General features: G+C 38.6%; 1 protein-coding gene across 23 annotated transcripts in view; it reads left to right on the top strand.

Moving 5' to 3' along the window:
* Positions 1–20206, top strand: part of DOCK9 (dedicator of cytokinesis 9) — a 263517-nt gene that overhangs the window by 192227 nt on the left and 51084 nt on the right. For 15 of the 23 annotated variants that reach the window (XM_075590800.1, XM_075590807.1, XM_075590812.1 and 12 more), the window contains exons 28-34: positions 4748–4894; positions 5895–5978; positions 9533–9644; positions 12924–13102; positions 16280–16390; positions 16518–16641; positions 16756–16889. In XM_075590800.1, the coding sequence (XP_075446915.1) occupies positions 4748–4894; positions 5895–5978; positions 9533–9644; positions 12924–13102; positions 16280–16390; positions 16518–16641; positions 16756–16889 (891 nt within the window). Of the gene's footprint in view, positions 1–4747; positions 4895–5894; positions 5979–9532; positions 9645–11855; positions 11898–12923; positions 13103–16279; positions 16391–16517; positions 16642–16755; positions 16890–20206 lie in introns of all 23 variants that reach the window. The other 8 variants (XM_075590793.1, XM_075590802.1, XM_075590797.1 and 5 more) reach the window with 1 other exon arrangement.

Below are 20206 nucleotides of genomic sequence, written 5' to 3' on the forward strand. Positions count from 1 at the left end.
AGATACTTCTGGAAAAAGGGATTCGGTATCGATGGGCCTTCCCGTTCTGTCTCGTATTCAACCACGAGGGCAAACAGATCTCGCTCCATTATCCTGAGGAATCTGCTCTTTTTCTATCAGCTCTAAATCTGGCCCCCAAAGATAGATCAGACCGACAGTCAGTTTCTGGAGAGGCACCGTTTGGTTTCTCTGAGTTTGAGTCCGAAGCGGTTTCTCTTGCCGAAGGTCAGGCAACACATGACGACGCAAAGAAATCTATGTTGGAATTCTAGCTGTCGTTTTCTTTCTTTCTATTTTCCCCCTTTTTGTTTTTTATTTTTTATTATAGGGATGGTTCTATTTGTGACCTGGGGGTTCTGCCGCTCGCAGCCCGAGTCCTGATCTGTGGCAGATGATATGCTGATGAAGCTGGAGAATGAGCAGAGTAGGGACTCGGGTGGTGGGTGAGTGTGCCTTGGCACTAGGACTATGAAGCGACAGATTTTTGAGGAGTTGGACACCACACTTGCACCCGGGTTACAGACACAAAGAACGATACGCTCCATCGAAGGACAAAAGCAAACTCTACCTGACATTATTTACATTCTATACATTTATAGTGGTATCATAGTTGAAAAAGTTATATATGTTTATGTAGTGCACAGTAAGTAGGAATTGTATGTTTTAAGTTTCTGTATTCTGACCAAGTCACGACGTAGGTCCGATTGGGAGCCCGAGAGGTACGGTGAGGGGGAGGGAGAACTGCTTGGCTGATGCCAGGGCACCCCCAGTAGGGGCATATGCCCGCCAGGTCAGACTAAGTAGGGTCTGGCAGCAAATCTGGGATGAGTGGCTGGTAACACATCTTATAGTTTAGTTTTTATTGTTTTTGTTTTCACCCTCTTTTTTTTTTATTTTTTGCCCATTTGTACCCCACAACCATCAAACTGTTTCAAGCACAACTTTCACGAGAGAGATGACATCGGAAATGGCTAGCTATGTCCCATTGAAATTAGTGCCCCTAAATGTTAAGTGTTTAAATAGTAATGGTAAATGTAGATTGGCCCTAAAAAAAGAATACTGAAAGCAGATTTTGTTTTTCTGCAGGAGACGCACTTAGATACCCAGGAACCCCCAAACACCTTTAGTAGGACATAACGTATAGCATTTTATTTGTCTTTCACCAGTAAGAAAAGGGAGGTTGCAATTTTGATAAAACAGGGTATCCCGTTCCAGACACTGGAGGTAAAGAGAGACCAAGGAGGGAGGTCACTTGTGGTCCATAGTCTTCTCTCAGGTCTACATATTACACTAGTGAACATATACGCGCCTAACGAGGAACAAAATGATTTTCTAAGGGGAACATTGGAGTCAATGGGGGATAATCGAGAACAGTTATATATTTTAGGAGGCGATTTTAATATGGATCGGATGTGGACAAGTCCACACATCCAGGGCATTAACATTCTGCAATGATATACAGTGTAGCATAGAAATTTAGATTACTAATCAAAGAATTTGGTCTGTTGGACGCCTGGCGTTGCTCGCATTAAGAATAGAGAGATTATTCCTTCTATTCACCTCCACACGATTCGTATTCTAGAATCGATAATATTTTTGTATCTCCAAATATCCTGGAAGTATTGGTCCACTCAGATATAGGGTCTATCACGTGGTCGGACCCTATATTGAGCCATCATTCGCTAAGATTCAATCATTTCATTGGAGGATGAATGATTCTTTACTAAACTATCCGGAGATTAGCACAGAAATTGGAGACTCACTTAAAAATTATTTTCGGTCTAACCATGGGTCTGTAGAATCAACAGCGATTCTATGGGAGGCATTTAAAGCCACGATTAGTGGACAGCAGTCTGCAGTCCACCCCTAGGAGGCTCTCTGTGTATAAAGTAAATATGGGACAATCGGAAGCTTTAAATTTGACGTTAACCGAAAAGGCGGTCGAGGTGCTTAATCGGCACTGACTATAAATGGAAAAAGACCCATTTGAAATCTCTAGGGATTTATTTTACCAGAGATTATAATTTATTATCTGAATATAACTACCCTGACCTATTCTCAAAAATTAAAAAAGCACTACAAGCCTGGAATTCTTATTGTATTTCCTGGATAGCGCGTATAACTGCAGTTAAGATGAATATTCTCCCTAGACTTTTGTACTATTTTTAGACATTAACGATATCTGTTTCGCACTCAGCTATAAAAGAACTTCAGAATCGAATTATGTAGTTTATTTGGAAACAAACAACGCAGAGTAGCCAGGTCAATGATGTTTGATGTTGGACGCTAAGGAAGGAGGTGGTATAAAATATTACATAGCCTCCCATATGAAACAAATGGTTTACTGGCATCCCCCGAGAGGAGTGTATGCCTGGGTGGACCTGGAGAGCTCGCTAAAAAGCCCGATTGGACTATCTTCTATGTTGTGGTCTAGTTCTGGGACAGGGACCGTGAGACAGTCGGAGCCGACAGTAATTGTATTTACTTTGAAAATCTAACAGATGACAAAAAAGAAATATAAGGTTATGTCGACCCCTTCTAGGCTCGCGCCCTTGTTCGGTAATACAGGGTGTGTCCTGGGTTTTCAGGGTCAGGGCTTTGAAAATTGGAGACATAGAGGAATTCTGGAGGCAGGAGATTTATTAGAAAAAGACAAGCTAATGTCTTTCGAGGAATTGATGAGAAAGTATGGTCTACCCCAAATTGAGCCGTTTACATGTATACAGGTCCGACACTTTGTGTGTCAGGGATTCTATGAGGAGGAATTTTCTAGATAACACGATTTGAAGATTTATGTAAGTCAATGAAGTTCAATTAATGGAGAAACGTAACTAATTTCTGAACCACACCACTAGGAAGTATGATGGAGTCTGGGATCCCTGGGATGCTGGATAGGGGTGTGATCCCGGAAGGAGAGAGGATATGGGAGGGCTGTACGTAAAATATTGAAGGTGGCTATATACTTGAAACAAAAAATGCATGAGACAACAATAGATTTAAATACATGTATTGTGCAATAAAAAATAAGAATATGGACCAACGTTTTGGTCTGTATATGGATCATTTTCAGTCCGTACCGGGACCGAAACACTGGTCTATTTTTCTTATCTAATGTACAATATATGTTTTTACATCTATTGTTGTCTCGCGCATTTTTTATTTCATTTTCATCAGCATGTTCCAGAATAATTGAGGGGACAGTAGAAAGCACCCATTAATAACAAAAACATTGCACAGAATGTGGTAAGATAATGTCAGGAGAACTTGAAGCTGATGGTCTCCCAAAAGCAAGGAAAACCATCCCTGTCAAGAAAACTACAAACAAAGAAAATGATCTGCTTTAGTTACTCAGGAGTAGGATTTGTTTACACTGTCCAATCATATACCCTATGTAAATACAGTTGCTGATTTAGATGAGATAAATATTCATGTTATACAGGGTTAAAAATGCAGACAGGACAAGTGCAAGTGTTTTTAAAATCAAAGATAGATGGTTGATAACTTCATTCACCAAGCATTATTTTATTCTGCAAAAGAGTGATTCAGCAGGTTCTTAGATGCCTATTATAGGGAAGATAATACATTCAACATTAGATCAGTCATCCGTTTTAACATCACTTGGACAGTGAAGATATTTAGTTTTTGGTTCTTTAGTGCCAAGTAAAAGTAAAACAAACTACAGTACACCACCTATAAGGTAAAAATAAGATGGTTTATGTTATATTAAAATACTAGCATGTCCGTTCCATAAATTGATTTTATTTCATCATCTGCTGTTATATTTTTAATTGAAGTCTTGCTGAAAATAAAAAATGCTCCGTAAGATAATCAAAATGAGTTCAGAAGTACATTTTCTTGAAGTTAATATGCATAAAATGAACTGGATGTTTCTATTGGAGCTTCTTGCTATTTTAGTTCACATGTTCTTATTACTGTACTGTAATAAGATAACAATTCTTGCCACTGGTGGGAACACTGATTGGTAATTCCAAATGTATTCTTACCAACTATGTAATGCGCACTTGTACTATATTGTTATGTAGCAAAACCGTAAGCAGTAATACTAAACAAAAAGTAGAATAATACATGCAAACTTGACATGAGCTTGTATTGTAGTACATTGGTCACCCTGTAGCTGCTTGCTGCTCCATGATGTCCTTTCACATTAAAGGCACACAGAATGCGCTCTTGAAGTTTATTTGTTGCACTGTCACCTTACATCATGTACTGAGAGTGCTACAAGGTAGTGTTTTTTTACTCCTGACAAAGCACTGTATAAAGATGTCAAAGAGGTTTTGCATTCATGTGGATTCCACATCAGGACTTGGTCCTGAGCAGTAGCTTCGAGTGGGTGGTGGTATTGATGTGAAATAGTGTGAATGTTGACTCTCTTCTTCCACTTGTCCTGCCATTTCACTGTGTACACATGGCAACATTACTAAGACGTGAATGGCTTCGGGGAATATGAACTGTATATGTTCAGATAGTCTGTTAAAAGGGAAATTATAAAGGGGGCTATTTTGCATTCACATTCAACCAGATGGTAATAATAATGAAACATTCAAATTTAGGTGGTAGATGCTGAAGAAATGGTGACCAAGATTAAAAATAAATTAAATGAATCTGGTCCTTTGGCATCGTTGAGTACATTAGTTTCTCCAACACACACATTTGCTTGAAGCACCCGCAGAAACACCTAGAAAAAAATCAAAATGCCTCACATTTGCTTGTCATGACTTTGTTCTAGTTGCTGCGGAACCAAAGATTTCCAACCTCTTTTCACCACGCGGTGGAAACCTTGGTCAATATGCTTATGCCGCACATTACGCAGAAGTATAAGGATAATCCAGATGCTTCCAAGAACGCTAACCACAGCCTCGCTTTCTTTATAAAGGTATGTGAGAAAAGATGTTATTTTGTAACTGCAACTATGTATATATGGGCTCGCACATCGGCAGCCATCTTCAGAGCACATCTGGCATCCTACGGTTTTGCTGCTGTTTTTGTCTTGTGCCGTCAACCTGGGGAAGTGCTAATGTTCCTTGACTGATCAGTCCTAGTACGATCAATCATGGGGGGTGGGGGAGGGCGGCATTGGATGAACAAATCACAGAAGGCGGGGCTCCTCGGAAGATATGTCAACGTATTGCAGATGGGAATAGGACAGCATCTCAAAAGAAGAGAAGGATGTTAAGTTTAGTCACAGTCCCATAGGGGTGCTGAAACCTTTTTTTATTCTTTGTCATGCAAAATATATTTATTTAGCTTTAGTTCTGTGTGGCTGTTCCTTATATATTGAAGCTGGAGGTAATGTCCTCAAAATTCGTTAAATACTGGATGTGTGCACTGGTATATTTTATTGATGCCTCATTTACATGTATTTTTCCCTCTCTTTTCCGTTGCGTTAGCGCCCTTCAGTCAGGCTTCTGAAGTTCAGTTGTCAAGGTTTTTTTAGACCTGTATTAAATTGCCTCTTAGTGGCGTCACCGGGGCACAGTGATATTACGTACAGCACCACTACGTTTCTAGTACTCTGTGAACAGCTAAAGTACAATGTTTGTAGGGAAACAGTCTCTCGTTTTCTGTTCTGTAAGGATTCATACATTGTATTTATTTTCTCTTTATTAGCCTGTGTGCGTGTGCGTGTGCGTGTGTGTGTATTTTAAGGCCAATAGCACACCTGTTTAATTAGCAACTTATCGACATCATACTCTGATTAAGGGACTCTGTTTCCATATGTGCTTTATTGAATAGAAGATAGGGTTCCACAGTGGGCAATGTCACTTAACCCTTTCACTGCCTGCCCGTCTTGAAATGGTTTACGAGAAATGTATATAGGGCCCTTGGGCATTATGCTTTTGTACTGATTTGGGCATGTTTCATATCATTTACAGAGATGCTTCACATTTATGGACAGAGGCTTTGTTTTTAAGCAAATCAATAACTACATGAGTTTTTTTGCACCAGGAGATTCCAAGGTAAGAAGTGTATTTCTAATTCTGTTTCTAATTTCTATGTTGGCCTCCTATGAAGAAACAATGTGAAAGCGTTTGCAGACCCCTTTTCATGCCTCACACTGCTCTTTTGCCTCCGACAATTCTTAAAATACTTTTCTTATTACCTTGTTTGTGCTTATCTACCGAGACATATGCTATGTTTCCATCCCATTCTTTTTTGCCTCTTAAATATGTGCTTGTATTTTTATTTATTTATTTTTACTAGGAAGATCTATCTTGAACTTGGGCCACAAACACAATGCATGGTGCTTGGTTGTCTTTAGGGTCATATTTTATTATTTCTTGATTCTCTCTTTCACTTTTGTTTTAGGATCTCCGTTCAGGTTTATTTGTTGTTGTGTTTTTTTAAATTTTTTTATATAACCTTCTTAGGTAGCTCTTCTAGTACTGGCGACACGCCCGATGTCACCCATCGCCGTCGCCACTACCGAAAGTTATAATTTAACTTTCAGCGACGTGACTAGCGACGGGGTCATTGATTCAGAGACAGTCACATGTGGCGACAGTCTCTGAAAAATCAAATTTACCTGGCTCCGTCACTCCGTCGCGCTTACTATAAGCGCTCGCGACAGAGTCAATTGTTTTGTTTTGGAGCGACGTAGCGGGCACTATAAGCGCAGCCTTAGGGAAGCATTGAGTGTTATTATATTTTAATCAGTCACTATGAAGCCCATTGTATAAATACAGTGTTTGTATTGTATCTTGCAAGAAAAAGCACCTCCCAGTTCAAAGTGTATGTACAGTAGATATTGAAAGAAAGGTACATGAGATACAAACATTTATATTAAAATAAAGTGTTATATATACATGAAAGAATACCAAACAAATGGACCAATGTTTCTGTCCCAATGTGGACTCTGGAGATGGAAACGTTGGTCCATTTTGGTATTCTTTAATGTATAATACACTTTTTTGAATATTCATCTGTGCCACGTTCATGTTTTAATCATCTTACTATATTCCCCTCCATCAACTACGCTGGAGGGCTGTTTCATGCATGTTTTCAATAAGGAAATCGTTTTTTCGCACTTGTTTTTCTGTTTCTTTTGTTTCTGACTTTTTTTCTATTCTCCAATTTTGATAGTAGAGTTTTTGTTTTGCAGTGGTTCCTTTTATTCGCTGCGTACGTTGGTGGCGCTATATAAACATACATGCCTACATAAAATTCATAAGCTTATAATTTTTTAATGTGTGAATAGTCTGTCTGAGGATTCAAAGAACCTGTTTTGTATACACTTTGTAATTTACTGCTCGAGCTTTGTCATATATGTATGGGGGGTGGGGGGAGGTTATTCAGCGTTTTCTTCTGAGAATGTGATCAGAAAAGTCATCCTGTTGTCTAAATTTCAGGGCTTAACATTGAATTGCCCACCGTTCCTTGCTGCTCAGACTGTAGTACAATATGCATTCATGATGATGTTTTTATTTGGAATGATATATTCTTTGTTCTATTTTCCACTTCACTTCCTTCCGTTGTAAAACCTCACTTGACTCGCTTAATCATGCACATTCAAATCTTCCTGCTGTTCTTGTACGTGTCATTTTTATAACCTTGAGTTCTCATCTTATCTTTACGTTTTATGCTACACACTTAATTACTGTAGGTAACAGAATATTTGCTACTTCCACTTCAGTTGGCAGTATTGTGTGTGCCAGTTTATCTTGTTTATATAGTTTTAATTTGCCAAAATATATTCTTTTTCGTGCTGGAGGTAGCATATTACAGTGCAGTATTAAACGCCTCATGGTGAAGTCATTAACATTAAAAGGACCATTATGGGATAGCATAGGATCCTTTAAGGGCCAATCCCTACTTGGGCCAAATAATTCATTCCAGTGACATGATTAAGGGGTCTCATATAAATAATTGATACCTTCTTTAAATAAAAAAGAAATTAGACCCAAATCTTACACCTGTAAGTACTCTTAATTAAAATTTTCGCGTTAGACTTGAGGGTTTTGATTCTCCCCTGGCAATTCCCTTCTGTGTGATGTCACGGTGTGTTCTGCTAATGCTCGTACAGTCAGCCCCTCCCCCCCACACCCTAATTTCCCCTTAACTTTATTGGTTCTCTAATAAAGACAGGGTGGATAGTATAAGGGTAAAGAAAACAATTGGCCGAATGTGGGATTGCACCTCAAAGCTGGAGTTAAAGCAAATATCCTACAAGTGTGTGGTTTTTTTTTTGTTTTGTTTTTAAATAAATTAGTTCTGTACTATGAGAAAATAGTTGTAGCATTTTTTTTAAATAATAACTTTTTAAAGACATTTTTAATGTATTATAATGTAACGAGCATTTTTTATTCCTTTAGCAACCATTTACAAAGTCACACCCCTTCCTCTTCTGAAACGGGCTCTGGCACACCCCTTTTTGAGTCTGGCCCCCTATATAGCAGTGCACTAATTGTATCTAGTGACTGCCTGGTCACATGAACTTTGCATCTTTGGTCCTATTCTACTGCACTGACAGCCATTTAGTGAACCCCCGAGCCAAATCTTCACTGTTCGATCACAGGAGAACAAATCAATCGGCAACTTAGCTAATTACTTATCATTGTGTGGATTGTATTAATGCACATATCGCATGGAAATAGTGTTTTTTTTAAAAAAAAATTGGAATTGCTGCTTTAGATCCCAACTGAACAATTATTTGACATATTGACCCAATGCAGTTTGCTATTGCTGTTTTAAACATCAAACAAAATACGGTCATTAAAAGATGTCAACTTATCGTGTACAGGTAGTAAATGGATTGTAAACTCCATTGTGTGGGGCCCTTTTTACTTATTGTACCAGCATTTTGTTAATCTCATTTAGCTATTGTCTTTATACCCCATTGTAATGCACAGTTTAATATGCTTGCCCTTTATAAATAAATTACATTGGTTATAATAACAAACAAACATACAGACCTTGCATATTTAAACATTTTCCAAATCTGTCTCATGAGTAGTATCTAAGAACTATGAAGTAGGTGAATGGCCTATGAACTGTATAGTATACAGTATGAATCTCCTTATTACCTGCTGCTTTTAACCATTATTGTGGTTACTTGTAGAACAAATAGTGCTCTGTTTTTTAACCATAATTTGGGGGATTTCCTACTAACAAAGACAAACATCACAAGGTGGCCCCAATAAAAAAAGTTTTATCAACGTCTCATAGACTCAAGGACAAACAAAAATGCACCACCTACGCGCTTCGTGCTATAGGAGCGCTTTATCAAGGTATAGGGTTTAATAGAGGATCATAATACTTTTTAAATAGCCTTGCCGGTGTGGTGGGACTATCAAACAAGCTCATGACCCAGCAGTAGGGTGGATGCTCGTATTCTATTGGTTCCTCAGCAAGCCACACCCACAGAGATAATAGTAGATAATAATAGATAAGAAATAGTATGTTGTGTATTTAATTGTTTCTAGGTTTACAAGTACATACACCTATGCTTAGTGTGTACAGTGTCTTTTCTTTGAGACCAGTTTCTCTAATTTGTATCACCTATGTTATTTTGCAGACACTGTTTGAGTACAAATTTGAGTTTCTGCGAGTGGTCTGCAATCATGAACACTACATTCCTTTGAACTTGCCAATGCCCTTTGGAAAGGGCAGGATTCAGAGATATCAAGGTAAAGCCTTTTGTGACAATGAGATGTCAGTGATTCATTTTCTTCCCAAGCTGCCAGACTGTGTGTATGTTTTATTTGTATAGGATATGACTTCATGATGGTGTGCTTGGCTAGCAAGGCCAGGTTCTTGGAGAAACCTCACAATTGGAAATCACTCATACAGTAAATGCATTGCGTTTACATATGAATGACATATAGACGAGCTGCCTTTCGCTAAAGATATAATTGCGAAACGCTGGCATAATTAATAGGTATGGGTTTATCGGTGTGGTAAATAGTGTCTCTATCTAACTAAACCCCCTACAGTGCTAGGGTGGTTCTGCAATCGTTGCAGTGTAGAACAGAAATGGCTTCACAGATGAGATGAAAAATGTTTCAACTCCTTGTTAGGCTGAGTCTCTGGTGGCCACGGCTACGCACGCGACGGTGTGCACACAGCACAACATGTACAGGCCTCTATGGGGCAGGCCCCAGTAGGCGTGTGTGCGATCGCTGGAAGGGAAGACGAGAATTTTGTCTTGCCGTGCGGTGACGCGGTCACATGTTGACTGGCAACCAATGATATTGCAGATAGTGTTGACCAATGGGAGTGAAGTATTGTCCGTCATGGCCGTGTGTCCCTTTGCTACCGCTAGACTGCAGATCGTGGTTCTTACTGGTGCACGCACCGCCAGGCACACCGTTGCGCGCGCGCAGCCACCGGGCACTCAGCCTTAGTCCGCTGTTTTGTACAAATTGTTATCTAGAGAGATGCTCAACAAGCATACATCTTAAATGATCTGCCATTATTTGTTATTTTAAAGCCTTAAAACAGTGATTTTAAACTGCTGTTCCTCTCCCCTCCCTCCTCCTGTTGGCGCCGGAAGTCGCGTCTAACTTCCAGCCAGCGGGAGACGGGAATGGTAGACCGGCGCAGCACCACAGGCCTCCTCGCCGTGGGTGTGTGTTTATGTATGGGGAGGGGGGGGTGGTTATTGTGTGTCTGGTACATGGGAGGATTATTGTATGGAGGGAGAGTGTAAGGGGAGAAGAGTGGGAGAGCATGGGAGGTGGAATGGGGGGGGGGGTAAGGGAGTGGGTTGGGGTTCCCTAGAATTGCACAATTTAATTATAGGGTTCTTTAACCCCAAAAAGAGTTGAAAACCACTGTATTAGAATATCTCAAATGTGCAAATCCTTTCAAAAAGGTTTTGCGAAAGGCACCAGATAAAATTATTCAGCACCCTGTTTTCATTTTTGAAATGTCTTCCTAGAGCGCACTATTAAGCTCTGGTGACCCCTGCCCCTAATTGCCGAGTTATTAGATATTTTTTTCACTTTTGCCAATACTTTTGCCAAAGGAAAATCCAGATGGCTGTGGGGTCATTCAATCAAAAGCTGTAATGTCATCCTACAATGTTATTTCTGTCTGTTGGTCGCCAGAGTGAGACTGACCCCAGTGGCCATACTGTTTCATCCGGATAATCATTCTTGGAAGGCAATTTTAAAATGATATATCTCGTGAATAGGCCCCTGTAGCTTGGATTGCAGCGATTCAGCTCTGGGGGACCCCTTCTTTCAAATAAGGTTTAATAAATATATATATATATATATATATATATATATATATATATATATATATATATATATACATATATATATATCTCAAGGCAGCATGGATTGCTGCTTTACATAATTAAAGAGCAAAAAGAAAAAGATAGGTAATCATATTAGTTCTTTCTTGCGTGTACAGTAAGTAAAGTAACAAAGGAGGAAAGCGGAGTAGGTAGAATAATACTTTTTTTTATTGGACCAACAGATAGCTGATAAATTACAAGCTTTCAAACTTCCCAGGGTTCTTCATCAGGTGTAGAGATGTCTTTGTGGTTCTAAAGCTTGTCTCTGCTGAAGAACTCTATAACTTACCAACTATCTGCTGGTCCAATAAAAGGTATCACATTACCCACTTCTCGTCACTCCTTTGTTACTTTACTGCACGGAGGAAAGGACCAATACCCTTCTTTTTCTTTTCTTGTCATACCCCAATGAAACCTATCATACTACCTATTGCTTCTCCTTCTTTGTCAATATAAAGTCACTATACAGTTCATAAAAGGGTTTATTGAAAGGTGACATTAACCAGAAATGTATATTTAAAATACAAAATATCAGGAATTTTATCATTAAACAACTCTATTGTTTCTTATTCACTTTTGTTTTTCCATGAATTAGCCTTTCTTTCCCCAACATTGGAGCCATTAGACAGTCCTGTAGGTAGGTGCAGGGTGTGATGTTTCATAACATGTTTCTCAAAGCACATCTCCTCCTTAAATCGATGGTACTGTTGTTGGTTATGGCCTATTTAGGGTTGAGCTTTGAAGTCCTACAAATTATATTAATAAAGCCACTTAACTCCTATATGGTGTTATGCATAGTAAGAGTGTTACACCCCCCTCCACCGCCCCACTCCAGGTAGTTATGGGTTTAAGAAAGTTGACAGTTTATTTCTGTCATGGCACTATATTGGATTCATTCAATTAATGGTAACAAGTATTTTAGTTCATTCAAAATACGTTCGCAAGTTTCCTAACTAAAACAAATGTGTTTTCAGTACTTGTCTGTGCTTAACTGGGAACAGTCCGCTTCTGTGGTTTTTATTACTTGTGTGACGTGGTTTTGATTTTGTTCCCAGTTATCAACAAAATGTGTGTGCCAGTGTCTTGCCTTTCTCATATGCCCAATCTGCTGACTTTGGTTTTTGGTTTTACACGAGGAGTTTTACGTATTGCAGTGTTTTTAAAGCTACAGTTCAAGCAATATACTTCATGTTATATATATGTTCTGTACTATGAGAAAATACTTGTATCATTAAAAAAGAAAAAAAAACTATTTTAAAGACATTTTAATGTATTCAAATGCAACAGGCATCTTTATACCTATAGCAACCTTCTACAAAGTCATATCCCCTTCCCCTTCTGAAACAGCATCACCTTTTTTTAGCCCTGCCCTCCCTCTAGCAGTGAACCAATTGAATCTAGTGCCTGCCTGGTCACATAATCTTCCTCACAGAACTTGGACTGTCAGTGCAGTAGAAGATTACCCAAGATGCATTTAGTGAACACCAAGCTAAATTTTCACCAATCGATCTGCAGCTTAGCTAATCACTTGTCAATGTGGAGATTGGATTGGTGCACACATTGAATGGTGAAAAAAAATAAAATAAAAAAACGACTACTTGAACTGCAGCTTTAGCTTAATGGCTTAATTATGCCTTTAATTAATCCCAGTTTACTCTCTTAGACCTGCAGCTTGACTACACCCTGACAGATGAATTCTGCAAGAACCATTTCTTGGTGGGCCTCCTCCTGAGGGAGGTGGGAAATGCATTACAGGAGTTCAGAGACATCCGGCAGATAGCAATCAGCGTGCTGAAAAGTTTGATGATCAAGCATTCCTTTGATGATCGTTATTCATCAAGAGTAAGTTTACTGTGTGCAGAGTAACACATTCTAACTAGTGTTGTACTGGGTCCTACTTTAAAAAAAAATAACGGGTACCTGGGCAAAATCAATTGTTCTACCCGACCGGGTACCAAGTTACCCGGATGGCACTTACCTGCCGGGTGGAGGAAGACTGCAGCGACATCTAGGAACAGCAGCAGAGGTCCTGTGGCGGTGGCAGCATCAGAAGTCTGTATTCAGCCGGCTGTCCAATAGGAACGCTCCTGCTCCGGCCACATGGTTCCTCAGCTCACACTGGTATCTGCTGTGCAATGGATTCCTGCTGCTCCCGCCGGCTGAACACAGACTTCTGAAGCTGCCACAGCCACAGGACCTCTGCTGCTGTACCTAGATGTCACCGCGGTCTTCCTCACGGGTCTTCCTCACCTTCCCGACGCTGGCTGCAGGTAAGTGATGATGTATTTTCAGCTACTCTGATGTTACTCCGCGCCGGGCCCACTTCTCAGTTACCGGGTCCGGGTAATGTCCATGTGGCTGAAAAAGCACAGGGTAATTTCCGGGTACTCAGTACATCACTAATTCTTACTCCTTTATACTCTACGTTGTGTGCTCTATATGAGAATACAATTATTCAGTCCCTGCTTTAAAAGCTAAGCATCTCATTTGTTTGTGCCAGAACTTGCTCAATGCAGTTGATTTTAGAGTCCTTTGCCCGTATTGTCACTGTATCCTGTGCCGTGCGGTGGTGTTTATCTTTCTTGTCACTGGCAGCATATTAACTGGTTAAAGACCAATAACCTAGTAGTGTTTCAATTTGTTGTTGATCTTTAAAAAAATCCCTTTGTTAGGCCTGTCGGTGCATTACTTACGGGTCAATTAATTAGTATACATCACATTTAAGCTCCGGTTTACATTGTGCATACAGTACCAAAGCTGTTGATGAAATACGAACGGAGAATTAATATGAAATAGTTCAGGAATCTGAAGGTAACAATTATAACCCTTTGTTTTTGTGCTGAACTTGTACATTAAGCCTCACATCCTGTATTTGGAAACTGACATTCATACGCTGCAAACCATTATACACACATTTGGGCTGTACGAAAGAAAACCTTCATCAAGTTGGTTGTCTTCCCGTTGCATGAAAAATTAATGACTTTTTTTCGTCTAGCCACATTAATTTCTGGCGCTATTTGTTTCAGTTGATAAAGCATCCGATCATATTTCCAGTGTACTGGCTTCATAGATCAATGAAGGAGAACTGACGAATGATACAATAGAGATATCACTGAGTAAATACACTTAGGGATAATATTACAGAATGAATGTTGAGCCAGCATCTTAACATCTTGCCATACAAATAACAAAAACAAATATAACAAAGGTTCAGAATCGGTGGCCTGTGGAGAGGAGAAATAGGCAGTGAACATAGTAGTAACTCTTTCAATGCTGGGTAACAGCTGCAAAGTGAAGTGTTGGGTGCCCAACAGCAAGTAGTTGACAGATTTGGAAATATGAAAACCTTATATTATCTGACCATGTCTGTTTGGGTAAGTAGCCAGGCTTTAGCTATCGGCAGATGCCCAAGCTTGGGGTTTATTTAAACCTTGGCGTGCCGGAGGAGCCGCAGCCCCAGCGGTCAATGCCTCTTGGGATTTTGGGATCTTCCGTTCCTCTTCCTGACAGATCGCGTTGGGGAACACAATCTCGCTTACAAAACCAAGCTTTACTACATTGGGCCCCTGGAGCGTCAGGCACCATGGTGTAGTACAGTAGCTACGTCAAACGGCACCCAAAGGGTTAAGTTAAATGTTTAGGTAGCCACTGCTACAAATATATGCGTACTGTGTACAATACCACGAAAGGAAAAGGTTCCCTCTTAATTGTATTCCACTGATAAATGAAAATATAACCTTTTATTATTTTTCAGAAAAGCACATATAGTTTAAAACATATTGAGCACCATCTGTAACTGATAAGAAGAAAACCAGATAAAATGTTTCAACCAGTGTCAGTTTGAGAGACCAAGCGAGTCCAACTGCCATCTTGAGACACACACAGCTAGGGAGTGGCAGTCTGTGAGGCACATAGAGAGCCATGCAGTGCTGGCAATAATATTGGCCTAAGTGGCTTCTACATCGGACACTGGGACTAATAAAATGGACAGGTGTGCATGTGTGTAATATATATGTATGTGTATGTGTTATGGGATATTGTTTTCATTAGGAGTGAGTGCCGCCGGGTTTAAGTTGCCGAGGAGGTTTGACGCACCAGTAAATATATACACAAGTCTTTTTACTTTATTCAAGGCGTACTGTATCTCGCCAAGTTAGATTTTTTTTTTTAAACTCGACTACAATGTTGCAATTCGTAGTTGTTTGGGGGGAAATCCACAAAGGAAATGCAGCCACGGAGCGAGTCTGACAGACTGATTAAAAACAGTCAATATACTACCAGGCCAAACATTTTTTTACATTAAGGCTGAAGGAATATGCGTAACTAAATGTCAGTTACGTAATGAACTCCACATACATGCAGATACAGATGTAGCCCAATAGCCACAATGATAGTACAACATGTTACATGATATAACAGGCTCTCATTGGTATTGTTGGATCAGTATGTGGCACACTATGGCAGAAAGGTCACCGCACAGGTTACTTCAGTATTGTCCTCGTATTTGTTGCTGAATCTATTACAAATGTTTCAACTTCTGCATAATAAATGCTAGTTTTAAATCGGCCATCATGAATCAAATACATGTCAAAACATCACCTACAGACACAACCATGCATATCCCATCTCATGTTGGCCTGATATGTGGGAAATACTGTAGGACTTCTGAGTAGCTGTTTGTTGTTCTAAACGAAATTTAATTGGCTAATTTAATGTCTTGTAAACTGGTATCATTTTGGTATAACCTGGTGAACTCAGTAATACCTGCTATATTTTCAGTTTTACAAGTATAGCCATCTAATTTTAACCTGAATCTATATGCTTCATAATCCTACATGCTTTACAATGCTTTGACTGAAGTAAAATTACTTAATCCATTAAGACTGATCACTCCAATGGTAAGCATGCTACTCTTACAGGTAGTGAAAAAGACAGGAGAGCTATGGTGACATCTTTTCACTTTTAGGGATGAACGAGAAAAACTTATGTCCAGTAGAGCTCATTGTCTCTTTGTTTTAGAGTCAGCAGGCGCGAATAGCCACTCTCTACCTTCCATTGTTTGGGCTTCTGATAGAGAATGTGCAGAGAATTAATGTGAAGGAGACGTCGCCATTTCCTGTGACTCATAATGTAAGTAGGGGAATGGTGTGCATAAAAACCATTATATTAATGGTGCTGAGCAGTCCGTTCACAATATTTTGAGCAGTTTCCTGTGGTCTTTTAATGACTAGGTTTATTTTATGTATCTATTTTTTAGAATGCAAAAGATGAAACTCCTATAAATGTACCAACTGGAAACACTCTGGTAACCCCTCAGAAACCAGGAAACACGTTGGATAACAGCCTCCATAAAGATCTTTTTGGTGTGATCTCTGGCACAGGTGAGTTAGCAATGCGGGCTAGAGCGTGTTGAAATTAAAATGCCACTGTACCGGAAGTGAGAGCTTTTAAATGCGAGAGAAGCTGAATAATACTATTTTTATTTTCTTCTCAAGCTTCCCCACATACCTCATCTACTCCCAACATAAACAGTGTAAGAAATGCAGACTCAAGAGGATCCCTCATTAGCACCGATTCCGGAAACAGTCTTCCAGAAAGAAACTGTGACAAAAGCAGTTCCCTTGATAAGGTACACCTTTAATTTGATGTATTCATCTTTACTTTACATAATTAGACATTTGCCTGTTTAATGCATCAGTGATGACCAGTGCCAGATTGACATCACCAGGCCCTAAGCTATGATAAGGATAAAGCGCCTATGTAAAAAAAAAAATATATAGATATCTATAAAATATATATCTATAAAATATATTTATTTATTTTTAGCCACAGAACGGTATCATCTATTTATTTTTTGATTATTGAAGCTCGGCTAACACGGTACTGATACCTTTACATGTATATATATATATATATATATATATATATTGTAGAATGATAATTAAAGATCTTTTTATTTGAATAATTACATGGGCAGACTTTTTCATGACAGAAAATAATTTGATTATACATTTTCTATTAAAAAACAAAAACCTGACTAAAATGTATCGATGATATCAGATAAGGTACGGAGCTTTTCATTTTCTGTGCAGAAAGCGTTTCTTGCCGCGTGGTCATTCGTAGCTCAATTTTTATCCTGTTTAGCCTCGAAAAATACCTTTCTCCTGAGCAATTGGTTATCATCAAACTTAAGAATAGATGCAATATTGGTTCAGTGTTGGGGAAGGCCAGGTGAATCTCTTGTCCTGGTCGATGGCATTATACAGGTCTTGATGACAAAAACGTTAATTTTCTGGATAATTTTTCTTGATCTAAAGATGGAACTGATTTATTTCTCCCATAAGGTTGTCATCAGCATTTTGGGGGTAGTCTTTTAACATACATTCAACTTTTGTTACTAAAGATTTAAACCACCATTAATTTTATTCTAATTTATTTTTAACGTGAATAGACATGGTGTGTGGGTCCCAGAAATATTGATAATGGGGCGGGGAGATTTAATTTTTTTGTTTGCTTACGCAAAAAAAAAAAGTTGTTAAATATTATAAAAACTTTTTTATGTATTGGACACAAAGCTGTTAGTTTATAAAAAATGTATATATGTCTTACTATTGCAATAATATTGTATATACATTGGATATGTTGCTTGGGGTTCTGCAAACACACGATACATTTGATTCTGTAGTTCTTAAAATTTTCAAAACTACTGATCTAGGCAGTTTCACAGATTAAATTGAAGAACATTTTAGATAAATATCTCAAGTAATAATACTCTTCATAGATTTTTTTAATAGCATGTGCATACCTAAATGGGGGAAATGCTCATTTATTTGTAGATTTGAAAAAACTCTCACTATAAATTAAGGGTGAATAACCCCATAGTCTCCACAAACAGCATAAAAAACCCTCACCAGCACACTAAGAACAAAATCACACAAGCATGTGAAAAAAAATAAAATAAAGTTCAAAACAAATCCCCCCAAATAATCCTAATTACTTCGGAGCCTGACAAAAGCACGTCAAGGGACCTGACATTTCTGGCAACACGCCCCTTTATCAAGAGTCACAGGACGACTATATCCTGATCACACAATCTATTCTCATTTTCTCAGACCTAGGTTTGTAAGGAAGTGATTTACAATAATCTAGTACACAAAGTAGATTTGTGTTTAGCTATACAATGAGTCCACAGTTAGCTCTGAAGTTTAACATTTTACTACAGGTTTTTTTATGTTCTGTAAGTAATTAGTGTGAAATGTTGTCAAAAGTAACTTTTTCCCTAAAATTGAGATCTTTGTAAAAGCAGACAGGCAGGACGGCATATAAATGGGAAATCTCCACGTACAGGAAATGATTTGTTATATACAGTAGGATTAGCGCGTAAACGTACACAAGTCTGGTTTAATAAATAAAATAAAAAGTACTAATGTCAGCAATAGGTGAGCCTAAACAGCCATTCGTAGCTCAAGCAACTGCACAAAAATACTGGGACCGGCAAAGTCCTGTGGTATAGTGTATTGTGTTGTATGATGCGCTGGCCTTTCTGTTTTTGTTTGAGTGTATTGTTGTATATTCTGGGTATGATCAGCAGCAATAGAAATGCAGGTGTATAGTGTAATAGGGACATGTTAAACGGTTGATGTCTGGAGATAGAGACTACCAGAGTGTTTAAAAGGAATGGGCCTCGAAGCTCGTGTGGAACGACTAGTAGGGGTATGCACTTCAGAGGAGAAATGAATTACCTCTGAGTCCCCGTTCCATATACAAGTTCCTCCTCAATCTCTGAAGTCACGGTGAGGAGTACGGCGGCTCCGTGTGAAGCACCGTCTCCGTGCAGCCTGGCTATGTGAATCCGGTGTAGCGAAACCTGCAGAGCTGCTGCGCGTCTCTCCAAATCGGAAACGGGATACAATGAAGCAGCGGAGGATCGGTCTGACAGCGGACCCAGGAGAAAAGCATCAACAACTCATCGGGTAAGTGAAAAAATACAGTTTATTAAACTACATTTTAAAAAACATAGAACATACTGGGGACAAAAACGGAAATCTCCCACGCGTTTCACGCTAAGAGCGCTTTCTCAAGGAGTATACTGGGGTCGGAATGCAAGTTAGTTATATAGCCCCTCCTTCTAAATCAGAAACGTGATTATAATTAGATAAATTAGATATAATTAGATATAATCAGTTGGTATAAACATTCATAGTAGGCATTAGTTGGTATGAAAGCACCTGATACTGAAATTATGTATAAGAAGTTATTACATAATTTGGTAAGAAGTGTGTGTGTGTGTGTGTGTGTGTTTATATATATATATATATATATATATATATATATATATATATATATATATATATATATATATATATATATATATATATGTATATATATATGTATATATATATACTGTATATAGTAACTTTTAGAGTTTAAGCCAGATCATTAAGGAATTGGGTATAGGTAACAGTAGTTGGTTTGAACACGACATAATCAGATATATGATGTATATATCTTAAATCAGAATCTGTCTCATACATATTTAATCAAAATCAATTCATAAGTCAATAGAAACAAGCAGTTCTTGAGGGCATGATAAGTACTATTCAAGCTATAATCTTATAAAGATTTCTTAACATAAATTGGGTATATGGACTGCAAAGAGATAAGGGATTCGAACAACAGATTCATATCACAGTCAAGGGATAGATCAATATAATATTAGATGTTAGAATCTGATCAAAGAATATATTTGAGATCCCACTTGGAATTTAACCCCTATGGGAGCATAGTATCAAGAGAGAAGATCCAATAGGCTTCTCTTTTATAAAGAATATTGGTTCTATCACCTCCTCAGATTAATTATAATCAGATGTTTCTGATTTAGAAGGAGGGGCTATATAACTAACCTGTTCTGACCCCAGTATACTCCTTGAGAAAGCGCTCCCCAGT

The sequence above is a fragment of the Ascaphus truei genome, chromosome 3 (assembly GCF_040206685.1).
Source record: "Ascaphus truei isolate aAscTru1 chromosome 3, aAscTru1.hap1, whole genome shotgun sequence".
NCBI lineage: Eukaryota > Metazoa > Chordata > Amphibia > Anura > Ascaphidae > Ascaphus > Ascaphus truei.